The following is a 19,749-nucleotide window of genomic DNA, read 5'->3' on the forward strand; positions in this document are numbered from 1 at the left end:
CAAGAAGTCTTCATTAAAATGTGGACAGTTGTTGAATTTATTGCAACAGCATTCCATTAAAGATGAGGATGAAGTTTGTGAATTGCCATGGTATCATGCTTTGGGGTCTTTGATGTGAGCGTCAGTGGCTTTTTTTTAAATTCAGTGTTATTGAGATATATTCACATACCCTACAATCATCCACAGTGTTACTGGCTTTTAATTTTTTTAGGAAAAGGGGCACAAATAGTAAAAAATTTCAACTTTTCTCTGTGTTGTTTCCCAAGACAGCATTATTTAAAATTTTTTTTTATTTTGAAATACACCTAAAGAAGATCTATTATCATAAAACAGCTTTACTGAGGTGTGTAAATTACATCAGCATTACTTTTTAAAAAATCATACAGAAAGAAATCCAAAGAGATGAATTACCCCCCACACTGTGTATACAAAAGACCAGTTTCTATGGATATTTTTGTATGGATATTTTGGACAAATCATATGGATTTCTATAAATACTGGTTCTTAACACAATTCTGTATTTGTACATTAATTTATAATGTGAAGTGTGGCAAAGTTCACTGTTTCCCAAGAAAGTATAATGCATGCTGCTAATCATGGGAAATCAACTTTTTAGTGGGATGGGAAAAAAAAAAAACATGTACACACACACACACACACACACACACACACACGAGTGGTTTATGCACCTCCTGGCAGAGTTTCACCTTAAGAGCCTTTGCCCACACCAAGCACAAACATTTTACCAAATCTTTGCCTATTTAATGAACTCTTCATTCATCAGGGCACGTTCCTGTGTGCCATCTGCCTGCAGGTGCCGTCTGAGAGAAGAGGGATCTAACCCCAGCCACCACCACCCCCTCCCCCGGAAGTCCCTATTGTAGTAGGAGAGAAGGCTTTGCAAGGTAGAAAATCAAGACCACCAACTTCCTCAGCCCAGCAGGTGGGCAAGACAAGCTGCCTGAGCAGCTCAGCGACCTCTGGCCCAGGGAAGTCACTTTGGAAAATCACAGAGCTGTTCTGTAAAATGTACCCCACTTTTGAAGAATGGAGTCATAATAAGTAAGCCCTTTGGGTTGTCTTGCTTGATTCCTGCATAGCTGGGGCCGTGCCTCTTGCCCTGAGCTCTTTTAGCAATAGATGAAACGGAGAGAGCCCCCCAAGGGGCTCTTCAGGCCCTACTATCCGCACTGGATCTGCTCCAGCCAGAGCCTCCTGTGTCTGCCACATTGACACAGACCCTGTCTGGGACCTGCCCTGCCTGAGGGCCCCCCAGAAGCTTGGCAGGAGGTCCTAGAGGGCCCCAGACCAACAGGCCCAGCCTCCTTCCCCTTCCTCTTGGCCAATGGGCCTGTGTTTTTCAGCCACCTCCTCCAGGCAGCCCACCCCAGGTTCGAGGGCATACTTTCTGTTCACATAAATAACCTTCCCACAGGCCTGTGCTTCCAGCTCTGTGGCCTAGTTGCTGTGTGATCTTGGTCAAGTTGTCCTGCCTTTCTGTTTCTAACTCTGCCTCATAGGATTGTAGCAAAGAGTGAATGAGGGAGTATTTATGTCACATTAGAGTGGAGGAACTCCATAAATCTATGTTTGTCAGCTGGGTGAGTGAACGAATAGAATGAACTCTGTCAGTGAGCCCTCTGGTCATTTCCCCCGCTCAGCTGTCAGGACTGGAAGATCCGGTCTAGGAGTTCCTAAATGCAGTCTCCTCCTTCCCCTCCCACCCCCCACCCCCAGCCCAGCCCAGCCCAGCCCAGCCCCAGCCTCTTGGTTGCAGGGTCCTGGAGTCTGTACAAGCAATGCTGATGATGAGCAGGGCGGGGAGCTGGGCCTGGAGAAGGGATGGGGCCTGCCTGCTCAGTCAGGTGACCGGATCCCGGTCCCAGGCCCTTCCCGCTCGGTGTTTGCATGGCCGTCCCCTCCCAATGCCCTGGCAGGGTTGGGTCTGTATAGAAACATGGGGTAAGTAGGACATCCAACCTCCCCCCTGCCGGGGCCTAGGCCTCTGGGTCCTCGGGAGAGAGGGAATTTCCTTCTGTCACTATTTATTTTCCACATCCTTGACTTTGAAAGCCAAGCTGGTGTTGATATTTACCTTGGCCTGGCCTTCCCATCTCCCCGGGCCAGCCTCATGTAAACACACTGTTCCCTCTCTCTGCTCTGCTAGTGTCGAGGTGGCCTTGTGCAACCAGTTCTAGGAATTCTGAGAGTGTGAAGGCACATGTTGAGGGCCCAGCTCCCCAGAGAGCCTGGGGTCCTGCCGTACTGGAGCCGGGCCTCCCCCACGTAGGTGCTCGTGCCCTCTCGACCGCGAGGCTATGGGGTGGTCCCGCTCCCCCATGCTCCCACCCACTCACTGCATCAGCCTCCTAAGATTACAAAGGCGGGATCTGGCTGTGCCCACAGCCCCTGCTCCAGGCCACCGCTGGGGCTGGCAGGAGAAGGCCAACTCTTCAGCGTTCATTTGTGCGGGACACTCCTCTTGGGCCCAGTTGGCTGCACAGACAGAGGCCGGGGGAGCAGGGTCGCCCGTGGCTGGTGGCAAGTCTGTGGGCCGGTGGGCCTCCATTTTGCAAGCCCACACCAGGGCTGGCAAGCCCGAGGGCCCCTGCCCTCCTGGAGCTCGCCTTTTGGAGGAGAGAGGGACAGCCAGAAGGGAGCAGATTTGCCAGAGTATTTGGAGAGGGCTACAGAAACAACCAAGACCAGGGGCTGCTTGGGGTGAGCAGACATGCAGGAGGAGGTGAGGCAGCCCCAGGGATTCAGATCCCCTGGTGCAAACCCAGCTCTCCTCCTGGCTCTGCGATTGGTTCACTTAGTAGCAAGGCCTGGGGCGGGTTGAACTCTTGGATGTTTAATTTCATTATACAAGAATCGAGGGTGTCCATCCCTTAAGTCACAAGGAACCTATGGATGAGGGAAACCGGAGCAAGGCATGTGTGGTCACTCCCAGCAGCAGTGGGTGCCACTGGACGGCTCAACCACTCTGCTTTCCTCTTCTCCCTGCAGATCTGGGACATGAGTGACGAGGAGACCGTCTGAGGAGGGCCACCTTCCACCACCGCCTGCTGCGGATGCGTGGGATTGCCAGAGAGGACTGACAGCCCCGGGACTGTGGTCTCGGGCCCTGCACGCCACCCCCCAACCCCATCCAGTCCCCTCCTCTCCACACCTCGAGGACAGGACCCTTCCCTGCTCCTTTGCTCATGACTCACCACCCCACGAGCCTGAACTAAATAATAACCTCAGCTTTGGTGTTGCTAGCCATTGGAAATTTGGTTCCCTCCCTGAGCAGTTCTTTTTTCTTGGTTGTGGCAAGTCTTTGAAAGTCAAGCCCTCCTGGGAGCCATCACCTCAACCCTGAGGTGGGATGAGGACCAGGAGGAGCCACACGGACCAAGTGGGGATGTGAGATGCCAGCTCCTTCCAGGAGTCGTTGTGGGGAAGCAGCACCTGAGTTGTGGGATGCACTGCGCACCCAGGGAGGGCCACCTCTGCTACCTCCTGGGCCCTGCGCCAGTGAGTGGGTCCTCATGAGCTCTCACGCGGCCTGGCCCAGGTGGAAAGGGGCCAGGAGAGCTGAACTGTGGCTCAGAAGGGGACATATGCCCAGAACTCCACCAGGGTCAAAGCCTGTCACCCCGATGTGGGGAGCAGTTTCTGCTGCAGCCTTGAGCTGGGAAGGGGCCCAGGGGCAGGGAGCTATCCAGCTGCCCAGGTGGTGAGCCCTCTGGAATAGGCCCCACTCCCCCACTGCCCAGCATGGGCTGCTCCCTTCCCCTCCCATGGGTCCTCCGAGAGTGGGGAGGGCTGGGAGCAGCTCCGAGGCCAACCTTTGGGTGGGCATGGCCATCTGCGTCTGCCTTGATCTGTCTGTCCGGTGGCGAATGGACCCTGGTGGGTTCCACCGGGGGCTCCCCAGGCATGGGATTGCTTTCCTCTCTCTCTCCTGGGTGTGCTGCTGTGACAACCCCCAGGGTCCGAGGTGGAGACCAGAGGAGGGCACAGCCTCTGCCCCTGAGCCACATGGGAGTTAGTTACTGGTGCACTGTCCACACTTTTATTCATTTTATTTTATCTTCATCTTTTTGTCGCAGGCCTGGCGCCAAAGTCAAAATCGAGTCTGGGACTGACTCTTACAAAAGTAAACTTTCTACAGGTTAGATTTAAAAGGATGCTTTTCCTAAAATAGAAAGCCAAATCAACTTAAGGTTTTGCAGCTTATAGGCGGCTTCAACAGGGGTGCAGCCAGAGGTGCAGGCTCTGGGTCCACCTGGGCCACCCTGGTGGTGGCATCAGGGTCCCCCGGCACAGCCCCCTGGGCCACCCACCCACTCCTCTGCCCCTCCAGGAGGGAAGGATCACCACTGGAGGCTGTGGTTTAAGAGCACTTTATTATTGTTCTTAAGGCTACTTTTAAGTACAAAAAAAAGATGGCCTGCCAAACCTTTTTTTTTTTCTTCTTCCAGGAAAAACAGGCCACAGAGAATGGTATATTACAGATTTACAGACATGGAGACGGTTCAGAACGCACTGCCGATGGCCGGGCTCTGTGAAGAATGCCACCGAGCCCATCCTTGGGGCAGGGGCTCCCTTGTTCCCAGTGAAAGGTTTGCTTTCCTGCCTCTGCCCACTCACTTGGGGCTGCCAGGGGGTACAGCCCCTATCCCCCACACCATCCCCCAGCCAAAGATGCGCGGGGGCTGGTTCTCACAGCGGCCATCGGCAGTGGGTTGTCTTCCTGTCGGGACGCTCAGTAGCCTGCGGCATAACAAACTAGTGGCTATTAATGCTGATGCAGTGTTCTCATAGAATAACTGTGTTCCTGCACTTTTACAGACACCTCTACGACAAAAAAAGATCAACTTTTTTTTTTTCCCCAAACAACAACAAAACTGATTACAATAGGAAAGGGAACAAATTAAATAGCTACATATCATTAACAAATTAATTGTTCTTCAAAAAATACCTACAAATTTCTCTGTACATTCTTTACGCACAGCGTAATGATGGTCTTAAAGTTACCTATATAAAAAAAGTGTTCTCAAGTTGTCCTACAGAAATAGGGGGCCTGAATGCCAAAGCGTGGAAGCCCAGTAGGATGGGAGGGACATGTGTGCGGGGAGGGGGGGAAAGAGAAGGGGTTTTTAATCCTGCTTTAAAAAAAAAAAAAACCTGCAGCCCCACTGTGACCACAGTTAAAACCCAGCCCCCCCACCATACCCCCCTCGTCTTTCTGTCCTGTGCCAATTTTCCAAATTAAATAGCTAAGCCTTATTTTTCTCATAATGAAAATCAGCCTGAGAGGGCTCCTCTGTGCACATGTCCACAACATGGCACAGGTGGGCAGCAGCCCCTCCAGGTGACAAGCCCTCTAGCGGGAGAGGCTGGAATGTATCCTAGGGGAAGACACAGGGGGACAGAAAGTTCCACTGAACCAAAGGTTAAGAAGCTCTTGAGCTTCCATAGCTGTGTCTGTCATGCTTTCTTCTTCACCTAACTTCTAATTAGTAGCTATTAATGTAGCAAACGATAATAAATGCAGTAATAACAGTATAAAGTCAGAGGAATGTATACTGCCTTGGCCCCAGTTTACAAGGAAGCATAGAAAATACCATATCACAGATTGTCAGGAATCTGCGGTTCAGCCAAGAGCGTTCAGGGGGAGCAGTTTCTGTATTGCGGGAAGTTGGAAGACACAAACCCCAGCTCCCCTGGGAGCTGGTAATAAGCAGACAGGGAGGCAAAAAAATGTCAGCCTTGCAGCCAAAGCTCCAGCATCCTCCACGGCTGACCCCGGCACTACTTGTGAGGAAAGTGATTATCAAATACAAATCTTAGAGTACAACTGTACCAGCAGTAAGTATATCTAGGACTGTAACTGACAAAAATAAACTAATTCTGAAAAGAAGCTATTAAGTATTAAGATTTTTTGTTTACTGTCTATACATTAATAGAAACCAGCTATTTTTCTCCATTAAAACATGCATCATGTTTAAAGCACTATGGAATCCTCCAACCTCAGCTCTAGTCTAACAAACTGCAGTGTCTAGGAAAGGTAAAATGCCCGTGATTGGTAGTCTGCAGTCCGGTTGCAAGCACCTGAAATCTAGAGAAAGACCTATAACCTGTATGAGACTTCCCCTTCCAAAGCTGTTTTGCCGAAATTCAAAACAAAACAAAAATGAAAAACACACAAATCTCACAAATGGTCAGCAATGTCATCCTTAAACCTTTTGTTTTTCAGCAGTTTGCCCTTGAGAGTACTAGCATCTCACCTCAAGTTGTCAGGCAGGCAACTTTCACCCTCCTCCAATAGTGCAAATCAGACACGACAGTTCTCTTCAAGTATGTACACACACGCATGGACTGACTGACAGCGCCAGGGGAGCTGCACCACTTGCAGCCCGGGCTTGAGAAGCAAATGGAGAAGCGCAGAGCATTTGAGTCGCCAACGTCATCATGGCTGTGGCCGAGAAGCGCCGTGGAGTCCTGCCCAGGCTGGGCGGCGGACCTGCATCAGAGGTTTCTTTGGTAGCTGAGGCAGGAAGTAAGGGTGCTGTGTTACAGATGATCCACACGTAGTTCCTGCTATCATGTTGGAGGGCACCCTTGCACAAATGCCAAGCAAGTAAAAAAAACAGAACAAAACAAAAAATCCAACAACGTGGTTTCTGCAAATAAACCACCCCTTCCCTCCCCCCCCCACCCTCCCACCCCTCCCCAATGACATTTTCTGGGTTTTTTGTGGTTTTGTGTATTTTTTTGTTGTTTTTTTTTTTAAGCATTGACCATTTGAAGCTCAGGCAAACCATGCAGACCCACATCTTGTTCCGGACGGTCCTCGCCTCATGAGACTACGGATGGAGGGTGAGTGTGGCTGACCATGTGGGCCGAGGGGCTGGGGGGCTGGCCCCTCCGCGAGGCAGACTCGGGGCTGCTGGATGCACCGTCCTTGGCTGCCTTGATCTGAAGCCAGGTGTCACCCAAGGCTTTGGCAAAGTGGTCGTCCACAGAGCCGGTGATGGACACCGAGTTGGGTGCTGGCTCAGGCTCCTTGTAGTTCTTGCCGAGGCTCCTGCGGAAATGCTCCTCCACCACGGGGTCGCAGGTGGTAGTGGCTATAGGAGAAGCAGGAGGAGGGCGGTCAGGGGCATCGCTGTCTGGAGCCCTGAGCCCAGGTAGATGCAAATTGGGCCCCTGTGCAGCACTGCAGTGGCTCTCCACCACCAGGGAGTCTTCAGCAACAAGACACTAGGGTCTTGGCAGGCAGGGGCTAGAGAAGCTGCAAGGGTCAGTGGGCTCTGGGGACAGAGGACCTGTTCCATCCCATCTGAGCTGGACACTTGGGCAGGTACCTTCACTTGGTCTGGAAAAGGGTGATGTACCAGCCGCACCGGGCTGAGGTAAGAATTCAGAAATAAGGGGGCATGACAGCAGTGGTAGATGGATCAGATCTATTACTATTTTTAAGTACTATGTATTAACACAGTATCTCCCCACCAGCTAGATTAGGGGTTCTGGTTATCAGGGACCACTGTCTCTTTCCCATTTGCCACCCAAGTCAAGCACAATGTTAGGTATGTATGTGCTCAAAAAATTACTCTCTGCAACCTCAATAATACTATCTGGGGCCAGTTATTCAAGTGGATTCAGAGTCCACTGGGAGCCCCGCAGGTTAGGCATAGGCACCGATGGGGAGACTTACTGCTCGGCGGCCTCCTGTAGCTGCCCGGCCCGGCCCCGCAGCCGCTGTGGGCGATGGGACAGTGGGACAGGTTGCAGTTGCGGTTGCTGGCGGAGGCACACGTGATGACCGAGGGCCGGTTCTGGGGAGAGAGAGGGAGCAGGGCCAGCGTTAGTACGGCTGGAAGAGGCAGACAAGCAGGGGTCACTGTGGAAAGCTCAGCACCAAGGCCCGAGGGCTGGCTGAGCCCAGCTCCCTCCCTCATCTGGCTAAATGAAAACTCTGGGGCAGCCTGTCCTGGTGCCATTCCTGACCAAAGGCAAAGTCAAGTCCAGTCCACGTGCAGACTTGACTTCAAGACTGGAATCCGGAGTGACACCAGCTGTGTAGGTGCTGTGGGAAAGTCACGTACGTGTGAGGGCTCTGTCCTTCTCTAAGAAGTGACCCTTGGTCCTGGCTCTCTGGATCAGAGTCACACAGTCTGGGTGTTTAGTATTGGTCAGTCCTTCTCTCCCTCACCCCCTTGAGTCTGGCTTGAGATAAACACTGGGAGTTGGGAAACTAGTCACGTAAATGGCACCGGGTTGCACAGAGGACCATGCGCTCCTACAGCTCAGGTCCCAGGGCTGCCCTGGTCACTGCCCTTTTCAAGGCTGGTGGTTCAGTGTGCACCTGGGTTCCGTGAGCGAACCTAGAACCCTTCCAGGAAACATGCCTTTTTGGCATGAAGCCAAAGCCAGATGAGTTGGTTTCTGTTATGACCATACAAACTGTGATGGAGACAGAACTGGGTGAAATAGACAGAAGCATAAAAATTACATGTATGCCAGCCTCATCCAACCTGCTCTGCTAACAAATCTCTCTCTCTCTCTGTCTCTCTCCTTTCCTTAGAAGCCCCTGAACTTGTCTACTTGCAAACTCCGCTCATCCTTTGAAATCCTGTTTGGTTATGGTTTTGATGAAGCCTTTTATAACACAGCTGCCTTCTTCCCTTTAACTCCTGCTTCCCCACCGCCCCCCCAGGCTTCAAGCGAACTGGCCCCTCTGGGGCTCCCACAGAGTCACCCAGCACCTGTCTGCTGCTCTGGACCAGGTGCACCCCACCACAGGGACACACAGTATTTCTGGATCCCCAGAATTTGCTTGCTGTGTGTGTGCCTGAGAGAGACCATATTTGTGAATGAAACCAAATGTCCTCAGGTTTCAGCTACTAGAGGTGTCTCCTGATGCCCCTGAGGATAAGATGGAGGCCAGTGTGCTCTGAATTCTAAGACAACTAGCAAGGAGCTGGCTGGAGGATCACATCAAAGGGAGCGATGGCTGGTGCCAGCTGCAGGGAAATCATGGCTTGTCCCCAGCCCTGGCCTTTGAAGAGTGAGATCAGGAGCCTGTATAGAGATACCAAAGGCTCATCCCCAAACCTGCAGATGATGGGAGATGCACACAGAGAGCAAAAGCCCGTTCTATGATAGAAAATCGGGATCTACACGGATGATGACAGCCAGGGGCCAGGGGGCTAAGAGATGAACTGTGCTTGGGCCCAGAAATTACATATACCCCAAACAGTGGGAGACATGGCTTAGCAGATGCACACGAGTAGAGGACAGGGGTTGTAGTAATAACTCAACAGGTGGAGCTAGAACCACCCAAGAAGCCTGAACGATCCCTCATTGTGCTGACAAAAATGGCAGAGGCAAGAGTATGGGCTCAGAGGCCAGCTCTCCATTCATTAGGTGGGACCCTGGCCAGGACCTTCGTCCCTCTAAGCTTTTCTTTCTTTGTGTAGGAAATGGGAACAATGGCACTTGAAAAGCGGCCTGGAGGACAGACTGAGGTGACCCGGGAGGACCGTGGCCAAGGCACAGTAAGAGTTCTTGCTCCTCTGGGCTGGTCACACACACTGGAGAAGAGGGGGGCAGCCTGGAGAACCACCTTCTGTGGGGTCTCTATCCCAGAAGCCCAGGGTCTTCCCTCCAGGCAGCCATGCTCATAAAGCCAGACCTTCCCCTTCTAGCCAGGCTGAGGGAGCCAGGGCAGGACCCTGGCCCAGACCCGGCCACTTGACCACTGAGCCAGGAAGAGACACACACAGGGTGAGCCCAAGGTGGTCTCAAGCAGCTCTCGGGAGCAGTGGGACGGCCACCCTGGGCTGGCCAGGTGGAGAGACCCAGGCAGGCGCAGAGCCCGAGTGAGAGAGGGCCCCACCCTTCCTTCCTGAGCCTGGCTGCACCCTTGACCTTGGGTTCTGGGAGCTGCCCAGGGTCCTCCCAGTGAAACTCCCTTCCTTTTGTGCTTAATGCACTGCACAGTGGTTTCTGTTCTTTGCCACTAGAGTCCTGGCCAGCACAAATGGGACATGGGAACTTGGGAGCTGGGGTGTGTGGAAGCTGAAGAAATACAACTCATGGAATAAACTTAGAGAGGCTTAGAGGAGAGTAAACTCAATGTACAGCCTTTTCAGTCAGTGCCCACCTCTAGGACATGTAAAGAAGATTCCATCATCACATCTGATATCAATCACTGGGATACCTCCTGACTTAAGAGTAAGTGAAATGAAGTGTCCTCCTATGAGGACCCACAGATGTGCAAATGTTCAGGCTTTGGGGCTCTCTGTCTCCTCCCAACCCAGGCAGTGGGGTGGGCCGACTGAGCTCTCCCTGGATGCTCAAAACCACCCCATCTCATCCCTAACACAGAGTGCAAGGTTGGATTCTCCAAGCGTCCACCTGAAACACCTCACACTTCCAGGTGGGAAAAAGGAAAGCTACACAGCAAACTAGTGGCAGGGCCGGGGGGAGAATCTGGCTGTCCCCCACGATTCCCTCAGACACCAAGCCCATGCTGCCCAAGGGAGGGGGCTCCAGAGTGAAAACGATCCCTGGTGCTCACTGTCCCTTGGGTTTTCACTGTTTATCTCTCATTTGCTGCAGCCCTCCAGGCCACCCCCCTGGTGTCTTCTGTACCTTTCTTAATACTCTACAACCTCACAGCTGCGATCGCAGAGACATGAAATGGGGTGACACTTGCAGCAGCCTCCCAGGCAGCCTCTCTGGGAAGTTTCCGGTCCCAGTTCCCAAGCTCTGACTCACAGTTTCCCTCATCTGCCTGCAGAGCTGCAGCCTGCTGCTGCAGAGCTCTGGGTGTTCCTGGAAACCCCCTCCTCACCATCACTTCCCTTACAGCAGCAGGCCAAGAAATGAAACTCCTGGAAATGGGCAGATGCCTCCAAGCTACTGCAGGCCAGGGACCATGTCCTATTCACCTTGTGTCCCCAGCACTGGACCTGGCACGGAACTCAGTAAATGTTTGGATAATCAAAGCAGGAGCTGGGAGTGCAGTCTACCTCTAGGCCATGCCAGGCCGACCCAGGAAAGAGCTCGATGGACAGCCACGGATGAAGGCAGCAGGTGAGGAGGCAGCGTGACAACCACCTCTTCCCCACCAACCCCCAACCTTAAATTACAGGCTACGTCAGTGGCTCCCATGCTGAGGAAGGCAAAGCCACTCTACCCTCCCCAGCAAAGCGGTCGGCCTGGAGCTATTCCAGGGCCACTAGCTTTGTTCTCCATCCTGGCCAGGAATCCCAGAAGAACACAGGCACGAGGGGGTGAGGCAAGACTGGGTGGGACTTCAAAGGTTTTCCCTCCTAGAAAATCTGCTCAGCAGCCTCACGGTGCCTGCAATGGGCTGGGAAGACCCCTTTGCTGGCTAGGGCAGCCTGACCTAGCTCAGGGTGGGGTCCAGGGAGAATGTGGTTAGGAGATCCTGGTCACTCTCCTACAGCACACTGTTCACAAAGCAGCTGTGACCAAGATCAAACCAGAAATCTCTCATCCAAGACAACTCTAAAGCTTCACAGATGCTAAAGGGAGGGCATGACAGGGACCACCGAGGGAGCTGCTTCCTCCAGGCCCCCAGAGACTAGACGTAAAACACATCTGTCCATGACGCTCCACTCTTAGAGATCCTTAAGGGCCTCTACAAAGGTTGGAATTCCTTAACTTTGCACACTTTGGCCTTTGCACACCTGTCAGTCTTTTGGGCTGCTAGTGGTCCTAGGGGGAGGCAAACTGAGAATGACCAGTGTCCCACAGAACTCTCTGCCAGGGGTAACAGTGGCTGGGGACTTGAAGTCCCCATGTCCTATATAAAAATCCTCTTATGTGTGCATCATTCAGATGTGGTTTCTTTGGCAGGCATGCTCTGGGTCCTAACTACCTGGCTTCTCATCTCATTTGCTCAATGTTCTGGCGGACTTCTCAATGTGCCCGCTGAGGGAGCAGGCCCTCTGGGGGACCCACTGTGGAGAGGCGCTCCTCTGGCACTCAGCACCCTGCGCCATCGGTCTCTCCACATGCCCATTTCCCTGACCCCCAGCTCCTCACAGGCAGGAACTGCATCCTCCACATATCTCCAGCATCTTGCTGAGTGCCTGGGCTCATGGTCAGTGCTAATAAAGTGTGAATGGACAAATGACCGCCACCTGGCATTAATTTGGCCGCAGGTTCCTATCACAATCAATGGCTGTCTACTGCTACTAGAAATACTCTAGTTCAGTTACCTGACTGACTGTCTTCCAGATTAAAAATGAATTCCGAGAACAAAGACCTGATCTCATTTGACCAGCCTCTACCATATGCCTTTGCACACAGTAGGGGTCTATCAGACACCATTATGACGACCAGCCCCAAGGTGGGATGCACAACTGGTGTTTATCAGCCTTACCAGGATGATCTCTCCCGATTCCCAGCTACTACCACAGACCAGCTTAGAAGCTGTTGCCAGGCAATGGCAGGGGTCCAGCCGGGACAGGGCAGAGCAGCCTCTGAAAGCCCAGCAAGCCTCTCCCCACCGAAACCTGCTGCAAGTCCCAAGTCTGGTCCTGCACCCTCACTGCTGCCCGTCTCCCTTACTCACTGGCCCCCGGACTCAGGCAGGGCTCATGGAGGGCCTGTGAGGCTGGGGCACTGAGCCAAGACCTGGAGGTTTCAGAGAGAAGGAGAGAAGCCACAGTCTCATGCAGCAATTCCAAACCTCCTCAATGCCGATGCCTCTTTTCATTATATAGTACCCCATTTTTTAAAAAGATATATATTTTTAACCAAGAAAACTGTTTATGAATAATATTTCCTTATTTTCCCTTAATCTAAAAAAAAAAACAACTCCATCTACCAATCATGCATTTCTGACCAGCAGAAGGTAACCACTACAACCACTGACCTTACAGGATTCCAACAAGCAAAGAAACCTGACATTTAACTTAGCCTGTGTGACCTAACAATGGGTACATGTAGGATTTCCAGTAGGATTCCTAAATTAATCCTAACAGAGACAGAATTGCCAATGATGACTGTCAGAAAACAAACATACACCTACTCTTAGACTAAGACCGAGCCTTGTGTTTTGCAGAGTGAAATTAGGCCCCAAAGACACTGCCATGTTCAAGGCCATTTAGAAATAAGAGTCCAGGCCCAGGGGGTCTAGGTAGGAATTAATGCATGAGGTGGTGTCTGCTAAAAGTCTTCCTCTGCTAGCAACCTGGGTAGGAGTGCAGAAGCAGGAGCTCCTCGCCACGCCTCAAACCGCTCCCTCCGGGCCTTCTCAGTCCCCTCCCTCCGGGGCTCCCCCCCACCCTCCCTGCTCCCCTGGAGCCCCAACCCTACTGGACAAAGGCCACCTGTTGCCGCTCCACAGGCACCAGCGAGGGCACAATGCCAGCCGGCCTGCCGGCATCCACGCTGTTCTTGGTCAGGGCCAGGGGCTGCTCCATGGAGAGGCTGGGGATGGACGTGTACAGGTGGCTGCCGTGCAGGCTCATGGTCGGGGCTGCCGCGCGCTCGATGGGGCTACGGCTCCGCTCCCGGTGGTCTTTCCTGCAGTCCCCATTGGCAGTCTTGTTCCTGTAAAAGAAGAGGACACTCAGGTGGGAATGCCCGGCCTCTGCTGAGCAGCAGGGGGTGGGGGAGTCGGACGCTGGCTCTCGGCCAGGCGCTTCACACTCATCATCTCATCTAATTGTTACCCTGTGGCAGAGAAACATTATAGCCCGGTCACCCCCATTGTGTGGGGCACAGGCCAAAGGGCTTGCCGGTGAGTTGAGGGGCCCGGATGCCCCCCCCAGGTCATGGGACTCCAAAGCCCCTCTCCCTCTGTGCTGGCAGAGGAACATCTTGCACCTGACAATCCGGGCATGTCTACAAAATCTCCACCTGCTCCTAGCCCGCTGCCCTCCTAACTTACGTGGTCACAGCCAGCACGGCCAGACGAGGGTCTACCATTTAGGCGGGATGATGATGGCAATAACAGTAAGAAGTAACCGAACGCTTCCTCTGTGCAGGCCCTCTTCTGAAGAGCCCACAGGCTCATTCGGTCTTCCCGACAAGACTAAGGAGGAGATGCCCTGATGAGCCCCTCTCCAGGTGAGGAAGGACCAAGATTCAGGCTAATGAGTGGCGGCAGCTCCCCTGGGACACCGTGTGGTGTGCTCAGGCCCAGCCGGAGTGCTGGCAGCAGATGGAGCGCTTGCCGTTCAGAATATACTAGAAAGGGTCATTTGTTTTAGGAAAGTCCATCGACTGCTCCATCTATCAGTGTTCACAGAGGCCTCTGTCATGCAGTCAGCACAGAAGAGACTAAACACTGCCCCAACCTGCAACCTCATCTGCTCTAGTTGCAGCTATTAGAGAAGGGCACAAAACAGGAGTGAAGGGCCTAAATGTTCAACTGATAGGGTACAACCTATAAGTCCCCCAAATGCCCAGGTTCTCACTTCTTCCCCGTCCGTTCCTGGAGTTCTCCTGCCCCTGGTCACACCCCATTCCACACCATGTTCTCTGCTGCCAGCACAGTCCTTTTTTCATAATTAATAATCACCTCTTTTAAGTTAAAACATGGTCAATAATGATATCAGGGACTTTTCTTTAAGAAAAGCAAATTATTCTCAGAGTCTTGCCACCAAAGCTAGACAACCTGTTTCCACAGGGGGGAAGCCCAGGACTCGGAAGGAAAAAGCCACAAGCTGCCTCCTGGATTAGCTGAATATAATACACTGTCAGATTATATAGAGAGATAGGGAGATATACATAAATGAATGACAGGCACACATTATTGTAGATCTACACGCAGTTCTAAGAAATAATACAGAGGCCCCACATACCCCTTATCAATTTTCCCCCGATGATAACATCTTAGATCGCCACAGTTGCAGGCCACCAACTGTAAGCAGATTTCCTGTCTTATTTGTCCTCATTTCAGAGCAATCTTTTCACAATGCAAACCCCACCCCATCAAGTCCTTAATTAAAATTCCTCAGCAACTCACATCTTCAAGAGAAGGTTCCAGAGGCCTCTGACGGCCTCCTTGGCCCCAACCAGCTGTCCAACCTCATCTCTGGCTCCACAGCCCCAAACACTTTTCTCTGTAGTAACACTTTCCTTGCCACTCCTCAAATTAGACCCCACCCCCTAAGAGAAGGATGGAGTCACAGAGGCCTAAGTCTGGGGTGCAAACCCTTAATATGGAACCTGCCACACCCCTATAACCAACAATTTCTTTATCCTTTATCCTTTCTTTATTCTTTATCCTTGTTAGCATGCTGTGGGCTCTGTTATCAAATAAAGGAAAACAGTCAATCGATGCCTAGAGTAGGAAAGCAAGGCATCACAGGGAGGGGCTGCATGGACAGACAGTGTGGGGCAGGGTTGGCTATGGGGGGGGTCCTCACCCTTCAGGTGTGTCCTGCACCCCAAGCCTGACCCCAGGCTTGGTCCTGCTGTGTCATCTGGCCAAGCCACCTCATCCTCCTGAGCCCTGGCTTCCTCACCTACCATGTGGTCCCAATAATACCCACCTAGAGGATTTTTAATGGGTATTGAACATTATACTGATAGAAACAAGGATGACGAGCACCTGCAGTCAAATCCATGAGTGTTGGGCGAGTCTGAATCAACTCTAAGTGTAGTTTTCCAATGATAGGGTACTTAGCTACTAGGCATTCGTAGTACAAAAGCATTTAATTTATGGGTTTGGTTTTGTTTTTACTCTTATTGACTATACAGAATGACTTAAAAGCAATGAGAAAATAAACTTTTCTGCACATTAAGACAATCGTTGAAGAGCATATTCTGGTCCCACAGCCTAGACAGTATGTTTCAGGCACACCACACATACCACAGAGAGTTTTCAAAGAAAACCTCCAACACACACACACCCTCTCCAGAGCATTTAACACTGAAACTCGCTTGTCTTTCTTCAGGGGTTATGGTCACGAGCACCAATTATCACCGAACTATAGAGGCGAGGACTGCGGGCCAGTTGCATCTGAGACAGACTGAAATGGTGTTTATCCCTGAAGTCAGACTCATCAACATAAGAAAGGACCGTGTGGTCACAGGTACTCACCTTCAGTATCAGGTTTCCTTCTGTATTTGGATAAACACAAAATTTAATCTTGAACAAGATGTGTAAAATGCTTCCAAGACACAATCTCCTCCCCCTCCCAGCAAAAATAAAGTTTCTACAGATTAGTGAACCCTGCAAAATCGGGGAACAGGTTCATGAGCTTAACAGCTGGAATTGGCCTCAGTCAAATCAGACTTCCGTTTATTCAACCCGTGTTAATCGAGTCCCTGGTTTTTGAAGGTTACAGAAAACAAACCCTGCCTTCCCACAGGCAGACAATCTAGCAGGGGCAAGAAGGCCCATGGTGGGGGCAAAACGTTCACAAGTAGCTGCCTGAGTAAGCGGTGAGGTGACTGAGGGGTGCAAAGGGCTGGGCCAAGTCAATGAGGCCAGGCAGCCTCTGCCCACGCTCAGTGCCAAGGTGGCCTTCTGGCACCAAGGCTGTCATAGTCCCAGATCCCCCAGCTCACATCCAGGCAGCACTGCAATTTCAGCAAACCACAGTCCCATGTATTAACACAGTTGAGCTCAGGGGATCGTCACCCATTTCTAGAGAAACGTGATGCCCACCAAGGGTAAGTGAACTGTCCAGTCGGCCTGCTGATGGGTAAGGCCACGCTGGACCAAAACCACCACCAGTGTTCCAGAAAACACCCCATGCAGCTCGCACCCACTCAGGAGCAAGGAGGGTGGGACGTTGGGGTAAGCTGACCAGAAAAACAGTCAACTGAAAACACCACACAGTGGCATCATGGGATCAAAGACACCGAAAAGCACAGAAGTCATCTTGAACTCACTGGTTAATTTTAGTAAAATTATACATTACTCACATTTCCAGCTCTTTTTCCTGGTTCCCGGAGCTTCAAGGCAGACATTGTTTTCCACGTTTCTCCCAGTGAATCATACAACCAAGGCCCCTCTCTTACCAGAGGCATCATGTGCTTTTGTGGACGGCTGGCCCAAACCACACGCATCCTGCCTCAGAGACACAAGCCGGCTCCACTCTTGCTGAAGACTGAGTGTGCTCACTGAAAGCAAAGCTTTGACCCTGAGCCGGGCAGCCTAGAGGGCTGCCAGGTAGCTCCATGCCAATCCCAAAGGATCCCCCCTGTCCTGGGAACTCAGGCTCATCCTCAAGAGGCAGCTTCACCCTCAACTGCGGGAGAAGAGGAAAATGTAAAGGAAGGAAAACTGACACAGAGGTGCCCTATTATTCCTTCCTGCAGGACACCGTTTTCTGATGAATGGGTGCCATATATGCTTCTATTCCCTCCCTGAGCTGGGAAGCCAGAAACGTCTACAAGTGTTTGGCAAAACATAATCTGGAGTCTAAGCAGTAAAAATGTCAAAGAGCTCATCACGTGAAAAACAACCAACGTACTCATATGTAATACTCATTAAAATGAGATTCTCCCACCCTTCAATAAACAGGAGCTTAGAGTTGAGAACAAACTTGTAGGAATGTATTTCTTGGCTTTTAATTGTGGTAACCTATAAGCAACATAACATTTCCCATTTTAACCACTTTCAAGTACACAATTCAGTGGCATTAATTACATTCACAATCCTCTATCACCACCATCTACTGCCAAAACATTTCCAACCCCCCAAAGAAAAACACTGCACCCATCAAGGAGTAACTCCCTTGCTAACCTCTGACCTGCTTTCTGTCTCTATGTACGTAATTTGCTTATTCTAGATATGTTCTATCAGTGAGACTGTACAGCAACTGTCCTCTGGTGTCTTATTTCACTCCTGTGATGCCTTTTGAGGTTCATCCATCCATGTTACTTGACATTCTTGAGTCCTGACTGACCTTCATTAACTACTGATGGCTATTAACAAAACTGATCTGAACTCATGATGGGGAAGGGGATTTGGGTATAAGACCAGGTGTTTGAGTTCACACTTTGGAAGAAATACTCTAGGCTCACCTGGGGTGTCTTGCTGTAGGCATTTAGACTCAGTGGCATGGAAGGTCCTTTGGCTCAGGTAAAGGAGGCCAGGTGCAGCCCAGCTCTGTATCAGCCCACAGTTTACAGAACACCCCTGAGGTGGCAGAGAGACCCTTCCTGAAGCCAGGCCACCCCTGGCAGAGGGGAACTGAAGGCCTGGGGGGCACCTGTGAGGCACGATGGTTGAGGGTTTAACAGGTGTTCCCAGGGACAGCGGCACCTGGAGCAGTGGCAAAGCCAAGTGGGAAGGGGGCCAGTGAGGATCAGGGCCAAGGAAAGAGCCCACTCTGCAGCTCAGTTCTCCCCCTCTCTCTCATTTCATTAGTTACACAACTCTTTGCCCTCTGGGAACTTAGAACAAACCTTCACACACTCTAAATACTACTACTCATAAAGTCACTGAAGCATCTTTAACTTTAAAAAGCTTCCTCAAAACTGTTACTTTCCGCCGCCTCAGGTTTATGATGTGGGTCGTGTAGGTGGCACTATCCCAGTTTTACAGAAAGGACAACCAAGGCAAGGAGATAAACACCTGGCCTAAGACCTACATGGTCCAGGACACCAAAGCGTTCTCACAGCAGGCACATGCGAGCTCAAGTCACCAGGCTCCAGGCCGCCTCCCATGAGCCCCGATGACCGCCCAAACCCCAGTGTAAGCCAGGTATGCACAAAAGTAGACGCACAAAAACGCACAGGCCTCCAGGTACATCCCTAACCAGTTACACCCTGCCTTACTTTCTTAACTAGTAAACTTAACTGCTTCCTATGGGTGTGTCCAGTCTTCTCAGCTACATCCTAAACTCTTTGGGGAACAGACAGCATGACTTCCACGTCTCAGTAGTCTCTGACTCGGGCCTGCGTACATAACAGATGTTTCAATAACTACCTGCTGAATAAGTGAATTATTAAAGTGCACATATTATATGAGTCCAGTTAATAGCATCTGTGGTGAACAAAAAGGGAATTAAGGAAATTTCATTTTTACCATGAGGAAAGACTTTTTCTGAGAAAGCAGAATTGGGGGAGATGATGGGCATCTACTGTAACACTTTTTCTTTTCTTCCTTTAGTCACCGTCTCCATCTTTTGTTTTCCTCCACCCTACTTCTCAATGTCCCCTAGCTTACCCAAATCTTATCTACATACAAGAATGTACTTGTCACTAACTTCTTTCTTCTTTCAAACAGGATAATTCACTGCTTCCCAACCAAGCAGGAAGGTGCCTGGGTGTGTCTCAAAGACATCCTGGTCAAGTGTCGTCACTCCCCTTTAGCAATTTTAGACAGGAAGTGGAGGGAGGTGCGGTGACAGCGCTGGCCAGCGGATGTCGGGTGGGGTGGTTGGCGGACGTGGCTGCAAAGCGACAGCAGGGGCAAAGAAGTTGTCTGCATGTGGAGACACAGTAGGAGGACAGGCAGAGGCAACGTACCGGCTACAAAAGGGCAAGTGTGTGTCACAGGCAGAAACAAGTTGGGCAACATTGGCATTCAGACTGTCCCCAAGACAGAATGACCCTGAAACCCTCCTTGCAATAACAAGCATGTCCCGATCAGCCATGAAACGGGGTGGGGCTGACTCTAAATGTGTAGGAAGACTGTTGCACAACAGCTGTAGTAGCCTACCATCATTTAATAATGAAGAGAAAAATGCCCCATTCCTACCACCATCCATGATATCCATGGCTGCATGTGACTGACACAGCAGCTGA

General features: G+C 51.2%; 2 protein-coding genes and 1 long non-coding RNA gene across 34 annotated transcripts in view; 2 read left to right on the forward strand and 1 right to left on the reverse strand.

The window, feature by feature from the left end:
• Positions 1-3,277, forward strand: part of ATG7 (autophagy related 7) — a 265,995-nt gene extending 262,718 nt beyond the window's left edge. For all 13 annotated transcript variants that reach the window (XM_037802033.1, XM_037802021.1, XM_037802012.1 and 10 more), the window contains one exon: positions 3,010-3,277. In XM_037802033.1, the coding sequence (XP_037657961.1) occupies positions 3,010-3,042 (33 nt within the window). In that variant the 3' untranslated portion in view covers positions 3,043-3,277. The remainder of the gene's footprint in view (positions 1-3,009) is intronic.
• A 3,448-nt stretch (positions 3,278-6,725) lies between these two features.
• The window catches only part of VGLL4 (vestigial like family member 4), a 184,520-nt gene continuing 171,496 nt past the window's right edge, over positions 6,726-19,749 (reverse strand). For all 4 annotated transcript variants that reach the window (XM_037802058.1, XM_037802067.1, XM_037802052.1 and 1 more), the window contains 3 exons: positions 13,365-13,587; positions 7,709-7,829; positions 6,726-7,121 (listed from right to left, as the gene is read on the reverse strand). In XM_037802058.1, coding sequence (XP_037657986.1) covers positions 6,850-7,121; positions 7,709-7,829; positions 13,365-13,587 — 616 coding nt within the window. In that variant the 3' untranslated portion in view covers positions 6,726-6,849. The remainder of the gene's footprint in view (positions 7,122-7,708; positions 7,830-13,364; positions 13,588-19,749) is intronic.
• Positions 6,795-18,983, forward strand: LOC119508482. Of its 17 annotated transcripts, none has more exons than XR_005211475.1 (6): positions 6,795-6,870; positions 9,474-9,551; positions 10,166-11,094; positions 14,025-14,106; positions 15,942-16,079; positions 16,926-18,039. It is a non-coding gene; the product is annotated as an uncharacterized LOC119508482 (long non-coding RNA). The 17 variants fall into 17 exon arrangements; XR_005211474.1 differs by having other exon boundaries at positions 6,795-9,551; positions 10,166-10,230; positions 10,384-11,094; positions 16,926-18,034; XR_005211465.1 differs by having other exon boundaries at positions 6,795-10,230; positions 10,384-10,435; positions 10,618-11,094; positions 16,926-17,999.

Source organism: Choloepus didactylus, chromosome 1 (genome assembly GCF_015220235.1).
Source record: "Choloepus didactylus isolate mChoDid1 chromosome 1, mChoDid1.pri, whole genome shotgun sequence".
NCBI lineage: Eukaryota > Metazoa > Chordata > Mammalia > Pilosa > Megalonychidae > Choloepus > Choloepus didactylus.